At 39.4% G+C, this 21,677-nt stretch overlaps 1 protein-coding gene across 3 annotated transcripts in view; it reads right to left on the bottom strand.

Annotated features, from left to right (window-relative positions):
* The window catches only part of EFHC1 (EF-hand domain containing 1), a 59,466-nt gene that overhangs the window by 17,204 nt on the left and 20,585 nt on the right, over positions 1-21,677 (bottom strand). For all 3 annotated transcript variants that reach the window (XR_005021992.1, XM_036870587.1, XM_036870589.1), the window contains 6 exons: positions 20,959-21,108; positions 19,611-19,803; positions 10,783-11,003; positions 5,441-5,581; positions 2,124-2,337; positions 1,620-1,767 (listed from right to left, as the gene is read on the bottom strand). Coding sequence is in view for 2 of the 3 variants with exons in the window: in XM_036870587.1 (XP_036726482.1) it covers positions 1,620-1,767; positions 2,124-2,337; positions 5,441-5,581; positions 10,783-11,003; positions 19,611-19,803; positions 20,959-21,108 (1,067 nt within the window). In the remaining variant the exon portion in view is untranslated. The remainder of the gene's footprint in view (positions 1-1,619; positions 1,768-2,123; positions 2,338-5,440; positions 5,582-10,782; positions 11,004-19,610; positions 19,804-20,958; positions 21,109-21,677) is intronic.

Consider the following 21,677-nt stretch of genomic DNA (forward strand, 5'->3'; position numbering starts at 1 on the left):
AGCTCCAGATTTATATATCCAACAGCCCATTTGATCTCTCTACTTGAATATCTAATAGGTATCTTAAACCTAGTACACTGGACTTCCCTGGTGGCACAGTGGTTAAGAATCTGCCTGCCAATGCAGGGGACACGGGTTCGGAGCCCTGGTCGGGGAAGATCTCACATGCCACGGAGCAACTAAGCTCGTGCGCCACCACTACTGAGCCTGTGCTCTAGAGCCCGCGAGCCACAACTACTGAGCCCGTGGGCCACAACTACTGAAGCCCGTGCACCTAGAGTCCATGCTCTGCAACAAAAGAAGCCACCGCAACGAGAAGCCTGCGCACCGCAACTAAGAGTAGCCCCCGCTCGCCGCAACTAGAGAAAGCCTGTGTGCAGCAATGAAGACCCAACGCAGCCAAAAAATAAATAAAATTAAATAAAAATTTAAAAACAAAACCAAAAAAACCTCCCTAACATATCCAAAACTGAAATCCCTCCTGCCCCCGCCCTGCCAAAAAAAACCCTCCTCTACCCACAATGGACTTCTTCCCCATCTCAATTGGTGTCAACTCCTTTCCAGTTGCTCAGGCCAAAAACCTTAGTCATTCTTACCTACTCTCTCTCTTATCTCCCCTATATCATCTGCCTGAATCCTTATTAGCTCTACCTTAAAATATACCCCAAATCAGACCACTTCTCCCCACCTTCACTGATACTACCCTGGTCCATGCACCACCATCTCTTGCCTAGATCACTGCCACATTCTCCTAACTAATCTCCCTCTGAATCTATTCTTAACACAACAGCCACTTCTTTTAAAACACATGTCAAATCGTGCCCCTCCTCTACTCAGAAGCCCCACAGTGGCTCTCGCTTTCACTCAGAGAAAAGCCAACATCCTTCCAGAGACCTAGCAGGTCCTACACAATCTGGCTCCTTGCTAATTTTCTAACTCCGGCTCCTGCTCCTCTTCCTCACTCCTCCACTGCAGCCACTCACCGGCCTACTTCTTGCCAGTGTTACCTGTGTGCTCCGGGTTTGCTCATACTTAGGGTCTTAGCACTCACTGCTCCCTCTTCCTGGAAAGCTCTTCCTCCACATGTCCACGCAGCTGACTCCTTTACCTTCAAGTGTCTGCTCAGTGCCACCTTCACAAGGTATGACCACCTCCCCAAGGTGTGACCACCTCCCCCAACCAACTGCAACCCACCCCCACCTTCCAGAACCCTTATCACTCTTGTTTTGCTCCACTTCCCCACAGCACTCATCACCCAACACACTGTATAACTAACTTACTGATGCTGTTTATTAGCTAACTCCCACTGCTTAGAGGGTCGACTCCATGAGGGCAGCAACTTCTGGTCTATTTTGTTTACTGATAAAAGCCTAAGGGCCTAGTGATAGTGTCTGATACATACAAGGCACTCAATAATTATTTGCTAAATATATGAAGTTGAAAAAGTTCTAAGTTACTAGCTATTATGTTGGACCCAGGTAACCTATGTACGTCTAAGACCTTCCATTGGTGAGGGAAATCTGAAAATCTAAAATGTGATTATCCACTCATTTTAAGAACTGCTTCCTGAATATCTCATTGTGCCAAAGCCAAAATGGACCTTAGATGGTCAAACATACTTGTCCAATTCTGGTGCAGGAGCTTCTTGCTTTCGAACACGGTTCTGAATTGACAGGAGTGCTTCTGGTGAATACCGGGCAGCATTGCGCTCCATGTATTTCAGAACACAGTCGTCTGTATCAAGGATGACGAACCGGTGGCCAAACACTGGGGAAAGGGTAGAAATACACTTAGCCTGGTCATGTTTTTATCAGGCAACCAAGAGTAAAAATTCACAGGTGTGTATTTGTGACGTAGACTAATGAACTTTCAGTTGCTCTCTAAACTAATATGCACTAGTTTGCTTGGTGTTTAGGGAGCTCAGAGTCTCCATCTACAGCCAACAAATGCAACCAATTTACAGTTTAATTGATAAAGGAGATTTATAGATTTATACACTATACCACATGTACAGCTGGACTGCAGACTAACTGCTTCCTACAAGGGTTAACTGAATTAAATTCCTAATTAGAAGAACCCATTCACTTGGCCAGAAAAAGAGCCTAAACTGTGTTGAGACTTACCCTCAATCACAGCACCAATGAAGAAGTCACTGGGGCCATAATAGATGGGGTTTTCCACTGAGGAGCCTGGTTTGACAACTTTAGTTCTGCCAAGATACTTGCCCCCAATGATACCAGAATTGCGAACAGGAGGCTCAAAGATACTGATCATGTCAGTGGCTAGAAAATAAGAGAAGACAAATCGGCGGTCTTTGTCTTCTGGGATGGGGGATTCCTGGAAAGGTGAAGAAAAGAAGATATTACGAAGGTACGTGATCTATGCAAAAGCCTCAAACTGAAATATCTACAGGGACTAGGGTACAATATAAACCTAACATATGAAGTATAATATAAATGAACAGTATGGGGTGGGGCTCGGGGGGCCGGGAAAGGACATACCTCATCTAAGGGAGGCTGCCCCAACTCACCTCCACTTGATTGTGGGAATGAATATAGGCCCAATGTTGCTAGATCCAATTTTTCATGAGAAAACAGAAATCTGGATTACTATATAAAAACCCTGACTTTAAAATGTTGACTTCAATGCTTTAAAAGCACCAGGCAGGCCAAAGAAAACATATGGGCTGCATTCAGTCCACAGGCTGCCAGTTTGAAACCTCGTGGCTGACATTATGTTCAACGTCGAGGACACCAGGTGATTATGCAAAGCTTACGCCTTTAAACAAATCCATTTTTATACATAATTTAAAAAAGAAAATTTAAGAAGGGACGAAGGAGTAATATAATGTCATAGAGTTGAAAGTGATTCTGAGAAACTACGTTGTTGATAAGACTTTTCCTAAATCAAATCACCAAGAAACAAATTCCAGACAGAACAAGCCTAAATACAGACATGTTTATTCTTGACTAAAATCCTCTCACATCACAATTTCAGCACACACCTTCTCATTCAGACCATGGAATTATTTGTGTCATTTCTCATTTAGTAGAGAAAGTCATTGAATTTCCTCTTGGTAAAATAATTTCCTCATACCATTCCCTATCTGACAGTCTCCAAACTTTTTTCGTTGAACACCCTTATAATAAAAAAAAATTTTTTTAAACAAACAAGAAATAAAAATTAAATCACATCCTTCCTCTCCTCTCAAACCTCCAGAGGATCCCCATCACACTTAGAAGAAAATAAAGTTCTGAGCAGGACTACAGGCTCGGGTGTGCAAGGGGGCTGGGGGCAACAGCTCACCCTGGCAGGAAGGAGTATTTAAAACTTTTTTAAAAATGTTTTTGCCATTTTATTTTGAACTAAGTTTATCAGACTTACAGAAAAGTTGCATAGTTGAGAATTCTCATAAGCCCATCACCAAGCCTCACCTAACAGTAATATCTTACATAACCATAGCACAATTATCAAACCCAGAAGATGATGGTATAATGCTTTAAATAAACTACTGTCCTTATTCAAATTTCACCTGTTTTCCACTTATGTTCTTTCTCTGTTTCAGGATCCTATACTGCATTAGTTGTTATTTCTCTTTAATCTCATCCAATTTGTGACAGTTCCTCAGTCTGCTCTTGTCTTTCATGACCCTGACATGAGTACTGGTCAATTATTTTGTTGACTGTCCCTCATGCATCTCACTTTTGCATCTTTGGCAAAAATACCACAGGAAAAAAAAACAAAACACGTCCTTCTCTGTGCATATCAAGGAGTTCATGATAACAGAACATCTTTTTATTGATGTTGAACTTGATCACTTGGTTAAGAAGATGCCTGGTGGGTTTCTCCCCTGTAATGTTACCATCTTTCCCTTTGCAGTTAGTAAATATCTTGAGGAGATATTTTGAAACCATGAAAATCTTGTTTCTCCTCAAAGGTTTTCCCACTAATTTTAGCATCCGTTGATGGACCCTGTCAGCAACAAGTACTGCTGAGGTGTGCGCTTAACGGTAATTTTCTATTGCACTCTTCTCTTCTCCATTTGTTCATTGAAATTCTACTGTATCATAATCTCCAGGTCCATCATGTTGCTGCAAGTGGCATTATTTCATTCTTTTTTAGGGCTGAGTAATAGTCCATTGTATGTATGTACGTGTGTCTGTGTGTGTGTGTATATACATACATACATACATACGCCACAACTTCTTTATCCATTCATCTGTTGATGGACATTTAGGTTGCTTCCATGTCCTGCCTATTGTAAATAGTGCTGCTATGAACATTGGGGTGCATGTACCTTTTCGAATTATATTTTTCGTTAGGTTGAGTCCTAGTCCTGCCTCTGTCTAAGCAGTAAGACCTGGGACACACCAATTAGCCTCTCTGATTCTTATGTTTTGAAACATAAAATGAGTATATTATATTGCCTGACTCACAGATAGTGTATGTGTAAATAAATTCATTTACCCATTCATCCAACAGTTATTGAGTGCCTACAAAGTCTAAAGAGACATGACTCCTGCCCTCAAGGAGTTCATAGTTACTATGTCATAATTCAACAAACCTCTTGAACTTTAACAGTAACTCAAAGAACTTAGCAACAATGCAAAACCTTCATTAATCAGAATTCTTAACGTATGGAGTGTTCTAGTTGACCTAGAATTTGCTAGAACTCCCTTGTTTCAAAGCTTTTTCAATATTTAAAAAATACATTAGTCAACTATGTTCTCATTTACTTTTTATTTTTTCAAATACATTTCTATTCCCACAGTAACTTATTTCAATTTCTCCTATTTATGTCTATATTTCTAAATAAAATGCTTATATTTCTATTTCTGCATTTTTTTCTACTTTTAAAGACATTGTCCTTTGAATTCTTATCAGTAATTTGCTTCAGGTAATTCAGCCAGTGAGTGGAACACTCAGGATTTGAATTTATGTCTGTTTCCAAACCTCTTAGCCACTAGCCACATGACCTCTCAAAGTTCACATCTATTAAATTAGTATGATTCCATTTGTTACATTTAATGAATATAAAATACATCAAGCTAGATATCACCAATGATAAAAATTAGTAAGACATGGTCCCTACCCTCAAGAAAATCACAGTTCACTGGAAAGGCACACAAATAGATAATTTGAATGTAAGTCAGGCTTTCATAATTGCTTAATAAAAAAGGCCAAAATGCCTGTCAAAATTTGAGGGATAGAGAGATTAATGATTTAAGAAAGATTGTGAGGGCAGATAGGACTTGAGCTAGGTCTTGGTTCAGGGGCACCATACTTAATACTATCCAACCTGCCTGAAGGTTGGAGCCAGTGGTTGTTTAAATAAACACATACCTCTGGCAGCTGTTACTCTAGAGCTTACAGACAAAATGGACAACTGTGCACAGTACTGACACAGAACAGAATCTTAGGATATAAAAATTGTCCTCACCAGTGCAGCCAAATAACGAAGCACCTTGTTCTCATTCATCAGCATTTTAATAACATCTTTTTTTGGAGCTTTTGGAATGAGCGCAAAGCAATTCTGAGCAGAGTCTTCAACTAGTCCATAACCGTTATAGGGAGGTAATTCCTGAAGAAACACAGGAAGCAAGAAATAAAGCAGATGCTCCTTGTTCTAAAAATTAAAGGTAACTAAGTTTCTTTTTAAAATCTAGAAAACATTTATTTAAAAGCAATTTCTACATATACAAATGTAATCAGAAAAAATAACATATCACACATTCCATTCCTCTTTATAGATTTTACACCATGATCACTGCGCATACAAGTGACTGATGATGCTACAAAGTAACACTCGGGGCTGGATTTAATCTATCACTTATGTCCACTGACCCCTTACTGCCAAAGCAGAGCCTGGCCCTGCTCCCAGCCCCAATCCTGGCCTGTGTGGCCCTCCAGCACGGTTAAGCCTATGGGTCTGTGACTTCTTTGTCTGGGGTGTGGGTCTCAGCCTGGCAGATCTGGAAACTGTTTTCTCAATTCACCCAAAGTGGGCACGTGTGTGTGTCGGAGGTGGGGGTAGGGTGAGGGTGTCAGGACTTGGTTCATGCTACTTCCGATTTACCTCTGTATTTCTAATATTTTTATTTCTTTTTAAAAATTTTTTTTAATTTTATTTATTTATTTTTGGCTGCGTTGGGTCTTCGTTGCTGCGTGTGGGCTTTCTCTAGTTGCAGCGAGCAGGGGCTACTCTTTGTTGCGGTGCGTGGGCTTCTCATTGCAGTGGCTTCTCTTTGTTGCGGAGCACGGGCTCTGGGCGCATGGGCTTCAGTAGTTGTGGCTCGTGGGCTCTAGAGCACAGGCTCAGTAGTTGTGGCGCATGGGCTTAGTTGCTCCGCGGCATGTGGGATCTTCCCGGACCAGGGCTCGAACACGTGTCCCCTGCATTGGCAGGCGGATTCTTAACCAGTGTGCCACCAGGGAAGTCCCTATTTTTATTTCTTCATTTTTGCCTAAGAGAATGACAGCCATACTTCACTGAGAACACACATCCCCCTGTCCACACAGGATTCCCCTTTCTTAGTGAAGGAGCAAACTCATGGAACTAAATTCCAGATGCAAAGGTTATTTGATGAGTGTGAAAGTTTAGGATGAACTTATATTTTTCATTTAGGTTCCATGAAGGGCTGAAAGCACCGCTATAGGTTGCTAAGATCTGTTTGTCTAAAAACTTAAGTAGTTCAGAGGTTGTTTTCCTCCCTCTCATCAATGCTAGGCGGACTGCAGCTGAGTTCTTTTTCTCTGACTCCTTTCTGCTATGCTTTCTCAGCAAACTAGCTTGTACCACGCTTTTACTAGTAGATACCCTCCCCAAATCTTTTAATATATTGTATTCAGGGACTTTAACAAATTAGTCTATATGAGCCCTGCTCCATCTGCAACAAGGGACTCCCTCAGAAACCAGGGACTCTGCTCTTTTCGTCCAAGGTGGGGTGCTTAGAACACTGATCCTTCACCCACTTCCTGGGCTGTAGTTAATGTGATCTTCATGGCTGGAATATGACTAATGGATCCAGTAGATGGACGATGACTTAATTTGCTCCAAATGCAAAACCACTACTCAGTGAATATACACAGTTGCCATGAACAGAGGGACTTTGGGTGAGATACTGCATGCTAAGCTCTGACTGACTCTGGAGGTGGGCGGAAATGCACAGTGGTGGAGTCTAATATCAATACACAGTGAGAGCAGCCTGGTTGGGGGGTGTGGGGGGAGGTTAAGGAGTTTTAAAATAGGCAGGTAAGTTTCTGAGCACCTTCCTCTCAAATTCCTTTTGTTTTAACAGGTTTCTACCTATTTTTCCCAAGTTGCATCTCATTTCCTCTGCTTGGAATAAAGACTTTCTCTAAATATCAGCCCCTGTGCCTGTGGTCCTGGCACCATGCTTTTCATGCTCCAAGCTACCGCCTGGGTCCTGTTCTAAACGAGAGCCATTCCTCTGACTGTGGACATTATCACGCCTAGACACTCCTGTTCGTATGACCCACCTTCCAGAGTTTCTGCCCAGGCTTTCTTAATTATGCACGCACACACAAAGTCTTGGAGTCCCTCATCCTTCAGAGGCCAGCTCCACGGCAGATGAGCTCTCCTGGTCCTGGCTTCTTCCTCCTCCCTACTAGCATGTCTCCAGATGGATCCAGCCTGAGATCCAGCACGTCTGGCTTCTGGATCCATGTGGACTTACTCCTGATCTGGCAGATCAGCCTGACCTGGGTACCGAGATTCCCAAATTAAATATACGCACTGCATATCCACTTCTGTCCCTGCCCATCAGCTTGACTCGGGCTTGGTCCCTCTAGAACCTGCTACGGCTCTCATCCCTGTGTTCCAACTACATTGTGTAGAGTTTAGATGACTGAGAGGTAATGATTGAGGAGAGCTAAAAGGTATTTGCTGTTTGGTAAGTGGAGCTTTCCTACTCATTTCCAACAAAGACTTTCATGGACAGGCAGAGAGGATTTATTTGTAGCAGAATTATTTATTATAGAGAAAATAAACTGACCAAACACTACAACTAATGTGCCGTATGTAAGGATGGAGAATTCATTGTATTATACAGAGTGACTGAGACAGTGCAAAACAAACAAACCAAAATCTATAGTGGTTCTTCAGTTCTCTCTGCTCTCTATCCAAGTCTTCCCTCCCTTTCTTTCTTTAGAAGACAAATTTGGGGGGTGGAAAGGTGATAGTAATGAGGATGGAGAGCAGGGCTATTCTAGGACTCAAAGCTTTTATCAGCTCAAAAGACAGATCAAAGCCGTCCACTAGGAAAAGTGCACCAGTGTGCTACAAGCCCTCCCCATCCTACTTCCTGGTTAGGTGAGACTCCTCCTTATGAGAATGTTTGACATTTAACAGCATCACCCTTGTACTTTTCATTGTGATGCCTGGACTGCAATCTCACACAATACTTATCTATAAACTCAAGTGGTAGAGTAGTTTGGTTGATCAAAATCTACATCTGTTCACATGGTATTTTTTCCTGTAGACTGCATCAAATGCTGCCCCCAAAACTGGGGCATAGGGACATGGGTTTTATTATAATTCTTAATCCATGAGCACATTCATGGGTAAGGAGCTCTATCAGAGGAAAAACTGACAGCAAGAGGCATTATCATCACCCACACTCCCTTCTGGAAGTTTTATTGCCCCAGGAAGGCCTAGCACCAAAATCCAAATCCTTCTTTGTAACTGTTTTTATGAGATGTTGGTTCTAAAAGCCTTGCCTAAGATATCACTTGCCTTTGAGGGGAACAAATACATACTGCCTAGGCAGTCTTCTTCAGTCTATCCAGGAAACACACCACATACCTCCTATTTGCCAGGCACTGTGTTAGGCGCTAGGAGCACAAAGATGAACAGTGGTCCTGCTGTCAAGGAACTTAGTCTCATAGAAAAATTCATAAACAGATGTTTAAATACGATAAGTGCTAGTGGAGGGAGGCACAGAGTATCCCAGGAACACAGACGATGGGGGGCGAGCCCTGCCTGGCACTTCAGAGAAGCCTTCTTGGAAGAGAGAAAGCCTACACTGAGTTGTGAGAGGTAAGAAAAAGCCGTGTAGAGAAATGATGGAGAAGTGGTTCAAGCAGGAGAAAGAGCATTAGCGAAAGTCCAGGGGAATAAAACAGGATGCAGAACCACCTGTAATTCAGTAGAATTGGAGGCTAAGTGCAAGCAGCATGGGCAGCAGATGCGGGGAAGGCAGGAGGAATTCAATCATTCCATCCTTCCAGTCGTGTCTTTCAAAAAGAAAAGAGCCCACGGGCATTATTTTATACACACGCTGGCAAAATAAAGATGGGCCACAGGTGCTAACACACTATCTTATACATGGGCAACAGAGAGGTTGTTTGAGTTGTTCCTGCCCCAAATAGGTACAACGAGCACCAGTGTTTTGGTCTACGACACTGTGGGCCTTAATACTTCAGGTGCTTGTTGAATCTGCTGTGTAATGTGTAATTTTGAAAACATGCAATTGTCATTTCAAACCCTAAAATATGTGGCTGAGCCACTCTGAAGGTTCAAGTTTATTAAATTACTATTTTGGTGCATTAAAGACACCATGAACTTACTCTCAGAGTGGACTTTGAGGTGCACAGAACTGAATTTTGGGGTTTTGCGTGATTTTAAGGAGAGCGATGTTGCAATTAAAGAACACTGTCTTCCAACATCTTCAGTGAATCAGTTTTTGTTTTGCTCCCAATCACTTTTTAAGTAAAAGGGTTTGATAAATAGGCAAGAAAAAATGAAATGCCTTAGTGGTCTGGAATTTTAAAAGATGTCTTTTTTTTAATCAAAAAGTTTTTAAATTATTAAAGTAACACAAGGCTTGGTATAAAAACTGAAATTAAGGGAACTCCCTGGTGGGCCAGTGGTTAGGACTCCATGTTTCCACTGCAGGGGACATGGGTTCAAGCCCTGGTCAGGGAACTAAGATCCCGTAAGCCACGTGGCATGGCCAAAAAAAAAAAAGCGAAATTAAAACCACACGGTATAGAAAGAAAGCTCCCTGATCATCTCCCACTTCCCTCCCTCCCTCCCCTTCCCATGGTGAACTAACCACTGTTAACAGTCCGGGGAAACATTCCTCTGGGTCTTTTCCTCAGTAATATAAGCAGATGTTGTATACAGTAATCTACAAAAATAGTGCCATGTCATGTATTCACAATCCCTTAACAATGTTATGGACATTTTCTCATGTTAATACGCATAGACTCCCTCTTTTTTTAACAAGTCTGATAGTCCTCTAATTATATGGATGGATATACTATAATTTATTCTGCCAATGTCCTTACACTTTATTATAAGTAATGCTACACTACACATCCTCACACATATCTACTTATAATCCCCAAACCAGATTTTCTGGGTCAAGAGATATGTGATATTTTATTTTGAAAAAGTTAAAATGAGACAGACTGCCCTTCAGAAAAGTTTTTCTCATTGGTTCGCCTATTAACAGTACACGAAATGCCTACTGCATCACACCAGGGCAAACACTGGATATTGTGAGTCTTTTTAAATCAAATAGATCCTAAACCTCATTATTTTCATTTCTCTTTGTTTGATTATCAATTGAGGGTGTTTCCGTATGTTCATTAGCCATTTGTAGTTCTTCTTTTGTGAACTGCTCTATTTCACATGCTTTGTCCATTTTTTTTTATTGGGTATTCACAAAAGAGCCTTTTTTATCCCTTTCCTTAAACTTCTATTAATGCATCAGAAGATGAACTCTCTCTGTAACCTCAGAACCAGTGTCCTGTTACCTGTTTCACAGGAGGTGGCTCCTTCTTGCTCACATCAATGCGTGGTAAATCGGAGATTCCAAATTTTTCTTTGTAATACTGCCGAGTAAATGGATCACAATCATAAATGAAGAAAGTTCTCCCAAGTATAGTGAGTGGCTTCCCAACAATGAAGTCTTTGGCAGTATACCATTCCAACACCTCCTTGTCTGAGATTTCCAGCACACACCGAGGGAAGTTCTCTAACAAAAGACAGCAGGGAGAGGAAAGAGAAAGGAATGAGGATGGGAAGAAAGACTGACACACAGCAGCCAGCAGCCAGGCATTCCTGAGAACCAGAGGGAGTGCAGGCTTCAGCTCTGACCGAGGGTCAGGGGCTCCTCCACACTCCCGGCAGAACACAGGGCTGAGTATTTCCATCTGCGAACAGGACACATAAATAATAGCCCAGACTGTTTCTGTAAAGTCTCTCTCCCATATTCGGCTTGAACTATCCCTAGAGGTCACCAATCTTAGTAGAATTAACGCTTAGAAGGAATCATTACAAGAGAAAAGAATACATGTCCTTCTATAAAGACAGAGTATTGGATCTAGAGCGGGGGGGGGCCCAGTCATTTACTTCAACCACCCACCCATTTATCCGTTCATCTAACAAATTATTAGTGACCACATATACCATGTACCAGGTGCACTGCTGAATACAGAGATTATAACAATTAACAGTATGGATAAAATTCCTGCCTTGATGGAGAAAACATTCTATTCGGGGCCACAGACTCTAAACACACAAAACATGGTTTCATTTCAATTGTGGTCACTGCTATGAGGGCAGTCTGATCTAGTCCTGTGCCAAGAGGCACAGGAGGGACAGTCAGCACGATGGTTCCGGTAATCCGTTCATCTGGGAAATCAACAGATTTTCAAACGTAGAATCAACCTTCCATTTTTGGAATAAATCTAATTTGTCACACTCTCTTATGAAAACTAGGTGTTGATTGTTTAAGACTGATTCCCTGTAGCTTGGCCTCCATGGAAACCATAAGATCATCAGTCAGTTCTAGTAAGGTGCCACACTTTGTAGCTGGAACCACAAAGCTTGGCACCAGAACTCTGATGACAGGGGGCATAAGAGGGGGGTTGGTACTATCCTAACTGATAATTGCTAAGAAAATAAGGAAGGAGGCTAAGGTTCTGCTACAGCATTCAGAAAACCTAACACTCCAGCCCTTGATTTGCCAAAGAAAAGGGTTGGCTGCTTCCCAATCATGCATCTTAAACGCCCTATAGACCAAGGGTTCCTTCTCCCAGTGTCTAGCGCCCAACCCTACTAGAGCTCTCTGAGTTACCCCAGGAAGTGATGGGCAGTGGAGGACACAGCTCATGACTCTGTGGCATTGTTTTCTTTTTTTTTTTTTTTTGGCCACGCCATGTGGCTTGTAGGATCCCAGTTCCCTGACCAGGGAACAAACCCAGGCCCTTGACAGTGAAAACACAAAGTCCCAGCCACTGGACTGCCAGAGAATTCCCCAATAATTATTACTTTAAATGTAAGTGGACTAAATGCTCCAATCAAAAGACATGGAGGGGCTAAATGAACAAAAAAACAAGATCCATCTACATGCTGCCTACAAGAGACTCACTTCAGACCTAAGACAGACAGACTGAAAGTGAGAGGATGAGAAAGGGTATTCCATGCAAATGAAAATGAAAAGAAAGCTGGGGTACCAATATTTATATCACACCAAGTAGACTTTAAAACAAAGGCTGTAAAAAGAGACAAAAAAGGGCATTACATAATGATAAAGGGATCAATCCAAAAAGATATATATATATATACAGCCAACACAGAAGCACGTAAGTACATAAGGCAAATATTAACAAACAAAAGGAGAAACTGATGGTAACACAATAATAGAAGGGGACTTTAACACTCCAGTTTCATCAATGGACAGATCATCCAGACAGAAGATCAAAAAGGAAACACTGGCCTTAAATGACATTAGACCAAATGAACTTAATAAAAATATATAGAACATTCCATCCCAAAGCAGCAGAATACATTCTTTTCAAGTGCACATGGAACATTCTCCAGGACAGTTCACATGCTAGGCCACAAATCAAGTCTCAGTAAATTTAAGAAGACTGAAATCATATGAAGCATCTTCTCCAACCACAACACCATGAAACTAGGAATCAACTACAAGGAAAAAAAAAAAACTGTAGACCTTGAGATTATCTTATTAGTGAAGTCAGAAGGAGAAAGACAAATATCATACGATATCACTTATATGTGGACTCTAAAATATGACACAAATAAACCTATCTACAAAACAGAAACAGACTCACAGACAGAGAACAGACTTGTGGTTGCCAGGGGTGGGGTGGGGGAGGGATGGTTTCGGAGTTTGGGGTTAGCAGATGTAAACTACGATATGTAGAACAGATAAATAACAAGTTTCTACTGTATAGCACAGGGAACAATATTCAACATCCTGTGATAAACCATAATGGAAAAGAATATAAAAAGAATGTGTGTGTGTATATGTATGTATATATACGTATAACTGAACCACTTTGCTGTATAGAAATTAAGACAACATTGTAAATCAACTATACTTCAATAAAAAAAAGAAAAAACACTGTAAGAAACCCAAATGTGTGGAGGCTAAACAGTATAGTACTAAACAACCAATTGGTCACTGCAGAAATCAAAGAGGAAATAAAAAATACCTGGAGACAAATGAAAATGGAAACACAATGATACAAAATGCTATGGGACACAGCAAAAGCAGTTCTAAGAGGAAAGTGTATAGCAATATAAGCCTACCTCAGGAAATAAAAAATCTCAATCTAACCTTACACCTAAAGGAAGTAGAAAAAGAAGAATAAGCAGAATCCAAAGTGAGTAGAAGGAAAGAAATAATAAAGATCAGAGAGGAAATAAATGAAATAGAGACTAAAAAAAACAACAGAAAAGATCAATGAAACTAAGAGGTGTTTCTTTGAAAAGATAAACAAAATTATAAACCTTTAGCCAGATTCATCAAGTAAAAAATGAGAGAGGATCCAAATAAATAAAATCAAAAATGAAAGAGAAGTTACAACCAACACCACATGAATACAAAGAATCATAAGAGATTAGTACAAACAATTACACGTCAGCAAAATGGACGACCTAGAAGAAATGGATAAATTCCTAAAAACACACAATCTCCTAAGACTGAATCAAGAGGATATAGAAAATATGAATAGACTGATTATTAGTAATGAAATTGAATCAGTAATCAAATACCCCCAAGAAACAAAAGTCTAGGACCAGAGGGCTTCACAGGTGAATTCTATTAAACATTTAAAGAAGAGTTAACACCTAACCTTCTAAAGTATTCCAAAAAACTGAAGGAGGAGAAATGCTTCTGAACTCATTCCATGAGGCCAGCATCACCTTGATACCAAAACCGGACAAAGGCACCACAGAAAAAGAAAATTGTAGGCCAATATCACTGATGAACATAGATTCAAAAACCCTCAAAAAATATTAGCAAACAGGATACAACACTATGTTAAAAGCATAATACAATATGATCAAGTGGGAATTATCCCAGGGGTGCAAGGATGGTTCAAAACCCACAAATCAATCAATGTGACTAACAAATTGAAGAATAAAAATCATATGATCATCTCAATAGGTGCAAAAAAAGCTTTTGGTGAAATTCAGCATCCATGTATGATAAAAGCTCTCAACAAAGTGGGCAGAGAGGGAACTTTCCTCAACTTAATAAAGGCCATACATGACGAGCCCACAGCTAACTTCACACTCAACAGTAAAAAGCTGAAAGCATTTTGTCGAAGACTAGAAACAAGAGAAGGAAGACCACTCACTCCAATTTTATTCACCGTAGTATTGGAAGTCTTAGCCATAGCGATCAGACAAGAAAAAGAAATAAAAGGAATCCAAATTGGAAAGGAAAAAGTAAAACTGCTACTGTTTGCAGATGATACGATACTATATATATAAAATCCTAAAGGTGCCACAATAAAACTTAGAACTAATAAATGAATTCAGTAAAGCCATAAGGTACAAAATATACAGAAATCTGTTGCAATTCTATATGCTAACAAAGAACTAACAGAAAGAGAAAACAAATCCATTTACAACTGCATCAAAAAGAATAAAATACCTAGAAATAAATCTAACCAAGGAGGTAAAATACTTTTACTCAGAAAACTGTTAAGACTCTGATGAAAGAAACTGAAGACAACACAAACAAATGGAAAGATACACTGTGCTCATGGATTGGAAGAATTAATATTATTAAAATAAACATATTACCTAAGGTAGTCTACAGATTCAATGCAGTCCCTATCAAAATACCAATGGCATTTTCCACAGAACTAGAACAAATAATTCTAAAATTCGTATGGAAACACATAAGGCTCTGAATAGCCAAAACCATCTTGAGAAAGAAAAACAAAACTGGAGGTATCATGCTCACTAATTTCAAACTATACTACAATCCTACAATAATCAAAACAGTATGGTACTGGCACATAGATCACATAGATCAATGGAACAGAACAAAGAGCCCAGAAATAAACCCACACTTATATGGTCAATTACTCTATGACAAATCAGGCAAGCATACACAATGGGGAAAAGACAGACTCTTCAATAAGTGGTGTGGAGAAAACTGGACAGCCACACGTTAAAAGAATCAAACTGGACTACATACTCACACCATATACAAAAATTAACTCAAAATAGAATTAAAATTTAAATGTAAGAACTGAAACCATAAAACTTCTATTAGAATACATAAGCAGTACATTCTTTGACATCAGTCTTAGCAACATTTTTTTGGGGATATGTCTCCTCAGGCAAGGGAAACAAAAGCAAAAATAAACCAATGGGACTACAAAAAACTAAAAAGCTTTTGCACAGTGAAGGAAACTAGGAACCAAACAAAAAGGCAGCCTACTGAATGGGAGAAGCTATTTGCAAATAATACACCTGATAAGGGGTTTAATATCCAAAATATAGAAAGAACTCATACTACTCGACATCAAACAAAAAATCCACCTGATTAAAAAAATGGGCTGAGGGCTTGAATAGACATTTTTCCAAAGAAGACATACAGATGGCCAACAGGCACATGAAAAGATGCTCAACATCACTAATCACCAGAGAAACACAAATCAAACCCACGAGATATCACATCACACCTCTCAGGATGGCTGTTATCAAGATGACAACAAATAACAAATGTTGGCGAGGATGTGGAGGAAAGGGAACCCTTGTGCACTGTTGGTGGGAATGTAAATTAGTGCAGCTACTATGGAAAAAAGTATGGAGATTCCTCAAAAAATTAAAAACAGAACTGTCATGCGATCCACCAATTCCACTTCTGGGTATTTTTCTGGGAAAAAAAAAAACACTAATTCAAAAAGATTTATGCACCCCTCTGTTCACTACAGCATTATTTACAATAGCCAAGATATGGAAGCAATCTAAATGTCCACAGATAGATGAATGGATAATGAGAAAGTGCTGTATACACACACACACAATATTACTCAACAATAAAAAAGAATGAAATCTTGCCATTTTTGACAACATGGACCTAAAGGGTATTATGCTAAGTGAAATAAGTCAGACAGAGAAAGACAAATACTGCATTTCACTTGTATGTGGAATCTAAAAAAGTAAAACAAAAGAATAAACATAACGAAACAGAAACAGACTCATAGATACAGAGAACTAACTGGTGGTTCTCAGAGGGGAGTGGGGTAAGACGATGAGTGTAATTGATGAGGGAAACTAAGAGGTACAAACTTTAGTTGTAAAATAAATAAGTCATGGGGGTGTAATGTACAGCATAGGGAATATAGTCAATAGTACTGTAGGGACTTCCCTGGTGGCGCAGTGGTTAAGATGCCATGCTCTCAATGCAGGGGGTCCGGGTTTGATCCCTGGTCAGGGAACTAGATCCCACATGCACGCCACAACCGAGGAGCTGGCAAGCCGCAACTAAAGAGCCCACGTGCCGCAACTAAGCAGCCAGTGAGCGGCAACTAAGGAGCCTGCGAGCAGCAACTAAGGAGCCTGTGAACCACAAATAAGAAGCCCGCCAGCCACCACTAAGGAGCACACGTGCCGCAACTAAGACCCGGCCGCAACCAAATAAATAAATAAATATTTAAAACAAAAAAAGCCTGGCTATGCATTAGAGTTGTCAGGGGAACATTGAAAATAACGATAATAATAATAATACTGTAATAACTTTGTGTGGTGACAGATGATAACTAGAATTATCCTGGTGATCATTTTGTAATGTATAAAAGTATCAGACCACTGTGTTGTACACCTGAAACTAATATAGTATTGTAAGTTAATTCTATTTCAATAAAAATAAATAATCCATAAAAATACCCAAACATTTTTCAAAATTTGTTGTTTTTTAATCCTATCACTGCTCCAATATCATTACTGTAATAAATTTTAATTTTACCTTGATATTTTTTAAGCCCCTCAAATTTAACATTGTTCCTTTAGTTTGTATAGTCAATGTTTATTTAGATTTACCTACATTTTACCGTTTTCTTTATTTATCACTTCTTATATCTCAGATCTTACTTCTGGAATCATTTTCTTTCTATACGTTAGATTTTTCCTAGTAAGGGTCCATTGTTTAGGTCCACTCCCAGCTCTCCCGCAAAGCCTTTAGTCTTTCTAGCTCACACCTCTTCTTCTGAGCTTTGTCTACATGACATAACTGGTTAACAATCAGATAATCTGGAGCACCTGTATTACTGTTTAAGCGCTTTGAGTATTTATATGACTTGTCTCCCCAGCCGCTAGAAGTGACTGAAGGGCAGGGATTCTAGGTCTGGGAGTAACATTTTCATTTTATCCTCCACAGCACAGCACTTAGCACATGACGTAGTTCCCATAGCAGATATTTAACTCTTGTTTAACTGAATTCAATAAAAATTATCCATTGGCTTAATGCCCCTGGGAGTCAGTCAGACGCTTTAACACCGTGGTTCCAGTTAAAGGAATTATTTAGCTGATGGAAGCTTAGCCTTTTCTGTCTGCAAGACTAACAATAACTTTCACAAAAAGATATGTGTCCTACCTTTTCAAAGGACTACATAGATCACCAGGCTGCCTTTTCCATCTACCCCTGCTGAAAATTGTTAAAATTTGGGAAGTTATAGATGAGGATGATTACATATTGAAAAGTCTAAACATAGGCCATAATGGTAAGGCACATTGATAAGGCAGACACAAACATGGAACCTGAGAATTCAAGAGATTTAGTGACACTTTTTTCATGCCACCCTGAATACATCCCCATTCTTCTTCTTAATCATAACTCTGACGTTTGTCAGCTCCAGACGGCAGGCATTGCAGGCTCATTTAAGCATTCTGGAAGGCCAAAATTAGTATATTAGTCCCAGTGTCACAGAACTCTAAGAGGGTTCTATGGGAGCTAAGTAGAAGAAACACGGCAGGCAGCAGCCGGACTAAGTTGAACTAGGGCATGGATCCAGTTATCGCTATTTGAGAATGTAAACTGTGTTAGCAATTATTCTCATTTCTCAAAAAAAGAGGTGTTTAATGTTGTCTCTTAATTTTAAAATGATGACAATTTTTACTCCCTTTTATCCTTTTCCCCAATCTCATTCTCCTCTGCCTCACATGCAACCATGCTAATGAGCAGCTTTCTGATTATATGCATATTTACAGTTTTGTGTACATTTTACTTCATGTAAATGGTATTGCGTTATACATCTCCTTTTACTTTTTTTCTACACAGCACTATGCATTTAAGATGCATCCATTTGCTTTCTTGTACATTTTGCTTCTAACTATTACATATTTATCAAGATATACCTTCACCACATTCTGATTATCTACTCTCCCAGTAATGGAAATCTCCACCTCCTTGCCCCCAAATAACTCTGCATTTTTAAAAAACACTCTGCAGACCAAGCAATACATGTGGGTAGGTTGGATTTAGCTTTCAGACTGCCAATTTGTTTATAACCTCTAAGCCAAATCTCTTGCTCAATACCTGGAATTTCTTATCTCTTAGTTCCAAAAAATAGAGTTAAAAAAAAAAACCAAAAAAAACAAAGTATTTATTACAGAGTTCTGTCAGCCATCCAAACATTGGTCATTACATGTGACCAAGATGACACTTTTGTAAGAGAAAATTCTTAAACTATTAAGTCAATAACTAAAGCAAATCTACTTATTCCAAAGAAGCAGTGACAGACAGCCTGTCTCAGCTGCATTTTGTTTGCATTCTCACACTCCAATTGATAAGGTTATTTAATACCAGCAAAGAAAGACCAAGGGGTTGATACAATGGGGATCCACCCTTATGAACCACAGACATGCCTTTTCCCATCTGAAGTTATCCCACATAGAAACTTCCTGATTAGGAAGTGGTTGAGGTGAGAAGCAAAGTCTGAAAAGCACATAAGGAAATGGTACGCTATATCTCTGAATGAAAACAAGCTTGTTTTAGAAATGCATTAAAAATCTGACATGAAATTGCTTCAGCTCAGAAGCCTTGCTCTTCCACACTTTAAACAAATCTTCCACTGCTGTTTTGGTTTTGTTCCCTTGATCTTGGTATCAGTCATCTCTGCCAGACCATTTGAGATACAAGCTTGGATTGAGGGGCCAGTAAAGGAGGGAAGTTATGGGAAAGCCGCTTTTTGAGTACCTACGAGAACACAGCAAGCACCTCCCAAGTGTAAAGGGAATGACCACACTGATTAACTCCTTTGAGATCCAGGAAAGGTCCCAATTAACAGAGGATAAACTGAATCACACATACTTGCATTCTCCACCAAAACCTTGGGCATGCGCTGGCGGCTCATGAGGAGTGGGAAGGGATCTCTCCCATCATTCCGTTCGTGGACCTCTCGAATTTCCACTGTATCATCCATAAGATAGTAATGAATGATGTAGGTCCGACATTCGCCAAACATGCTGTCTGTATCATCCCAGATCGCATAGAATCGAAGAACCTTTGAGGAACCCAAAGCAGTGACTTAAGTAAAAATTCTACAGGTGGAGAGTTTAACTTAGCTGCTTTGGCATTTCTGTATCAGACAATGATGAAAAGATTAACCAGAAAGACTATGACATAATCTCAGATGGTTAAAAACAAAGTATTCACCAAAGATATAAAAACATCTGAAATCATATACCAGATGTCAACAGCTGGAAAGTATTAAATAATAGTCTTATAAGCTTGTGCTGAGAAAGAATGATTCATTTTGATCCAAAATATTAGTCAGTGAAAGAGAAGCTGAATTAAAAGAGCAGTGGGCCCTTTGTTCAGTGCTTTATGCGTATTAATAAAGGTACATGTGAATGGTTTGTATATAATTAGTATGGAAAGAATTTTCATTTATTAATCTTTTTTTTTTTTAGTTCTTTCAACTGTTCCTTCTAGTAACAGTATCAACAACACAATCTTTAAATACAAAATAATGACAGACATATGATTGATATAAAGAATGTCCTTAAAAGACCTTGCTAGTGCTAGGTAAAATTTTCTGAACTAAAAGGAATTACATGTCTGAGAGAAAAAAGCAGCAAAGAAACACTGAGGGTGATCTCTCTGTTTTCTCTTTCCCTTTAGTACAGTAAAGGAGAAGACTCAAATACACCAGCCCACAAGGGGAAGATAGGAAGGTTGGAACAGAGCTGGAAAATACCCAGAACATTATGTACTCACACATCAATATAAAATTGAACAAGGAATCATCTGCAATGGGAATGCTGTGAAATTACTAGTTTAACACTAGAAACCTACATATATGCAATAGCTTTGAAATATCCCAATAATTCATTTAAGGTTTCCCAAAGGATTCTTTGACATTAATTCATATTTGAGAAAAGAAGCAGGTGGTTAGAAGTATAAAGCAGGGAGCAGATGTTGCTCAGGAATTGCCTTAAGATTTAAAAGTTTGGTGGAGCTCACAAGACTTAACTCCACAATCATCTTTGAATCTCTGATATGAAACAGGCATTCCTGCACCTCTAACCCCAGAAAGATAGCACTGTATCTGACCAGTTAAATTACAGATGTATGTTTCAAGATACACATCTACCAAAATAACTTGCTAATAAGCAGTGCTGCATTTGGAAACAAGTAAACCTACCAGGTCACTTACTTGTTTGTCAAAGGTGAGAAACTGCTTGAGCTGATCAAAGTCTGTTGGAGTCACATACTTACGAAGAGGCTGTTTCCGGAGTTCAGTGTAAGGATCGAGAGCCATCTTCTCTGGTGGATTTAGTTCAATTCCTTGACTTTCCAAAAATACCTACATAATTCAAAATTAATAATGATTATCTTTCTTGAAGCTTCTCAAAGTAAATATTAAGTGATGCTATAAAAATAAGTATAATAAGAATTTCTAAGCTACTGCCCACCTTAACCATTAGTTTGCAGCTTGAGCATGACTTAGCAGTACTAAGCCTTTGACTGACCCAGTTCTATAATGCAGATAATAATTGATAATTACCTTAAGTATAAATGGAAGACATGATGGTAAGGTAACTGGCTTCAAATATGAATTCAGATCAATTAGATTTAAGTAGGTGCCCAGGAACAGAGGAAGTACTCGGACTGCTTAGATACATACATCGTGAACCTAACCATAGTCGGAACAATATGTAATTCATATCAGGTATAGGGGCAAGCTGCACAATGGCAAAGTTAAGCTGAAATCAAATCCCCAGCTTTCCATCTCATTTAAAACAAATATATGATTAAGTACTTCCCACCAAAAAAAGAAAAGAAAGCATACCCACTGGTTATTTTAGACCAAAAAATATTTCAGCTAAATAGGAAAGATGAATCAAGTGCTCAAATCTCACTAAAAAAAAGTGA

Source organism: Balaenoptera musculus, chromosome 11 (assembly GCF_009873245.2).
Source record: "Balaenoptera musculus isolate JJ_BM4_2016_0621 chromosome 11, mBalMus1.pri.v3, whole genome shotgun sequence".
NCBI lineage: Eukaryota > Metazoa > Chordata > Mammalia > Artiodactyla > Balaenopteridae > Balaenoptera > Balaenoptera musculus.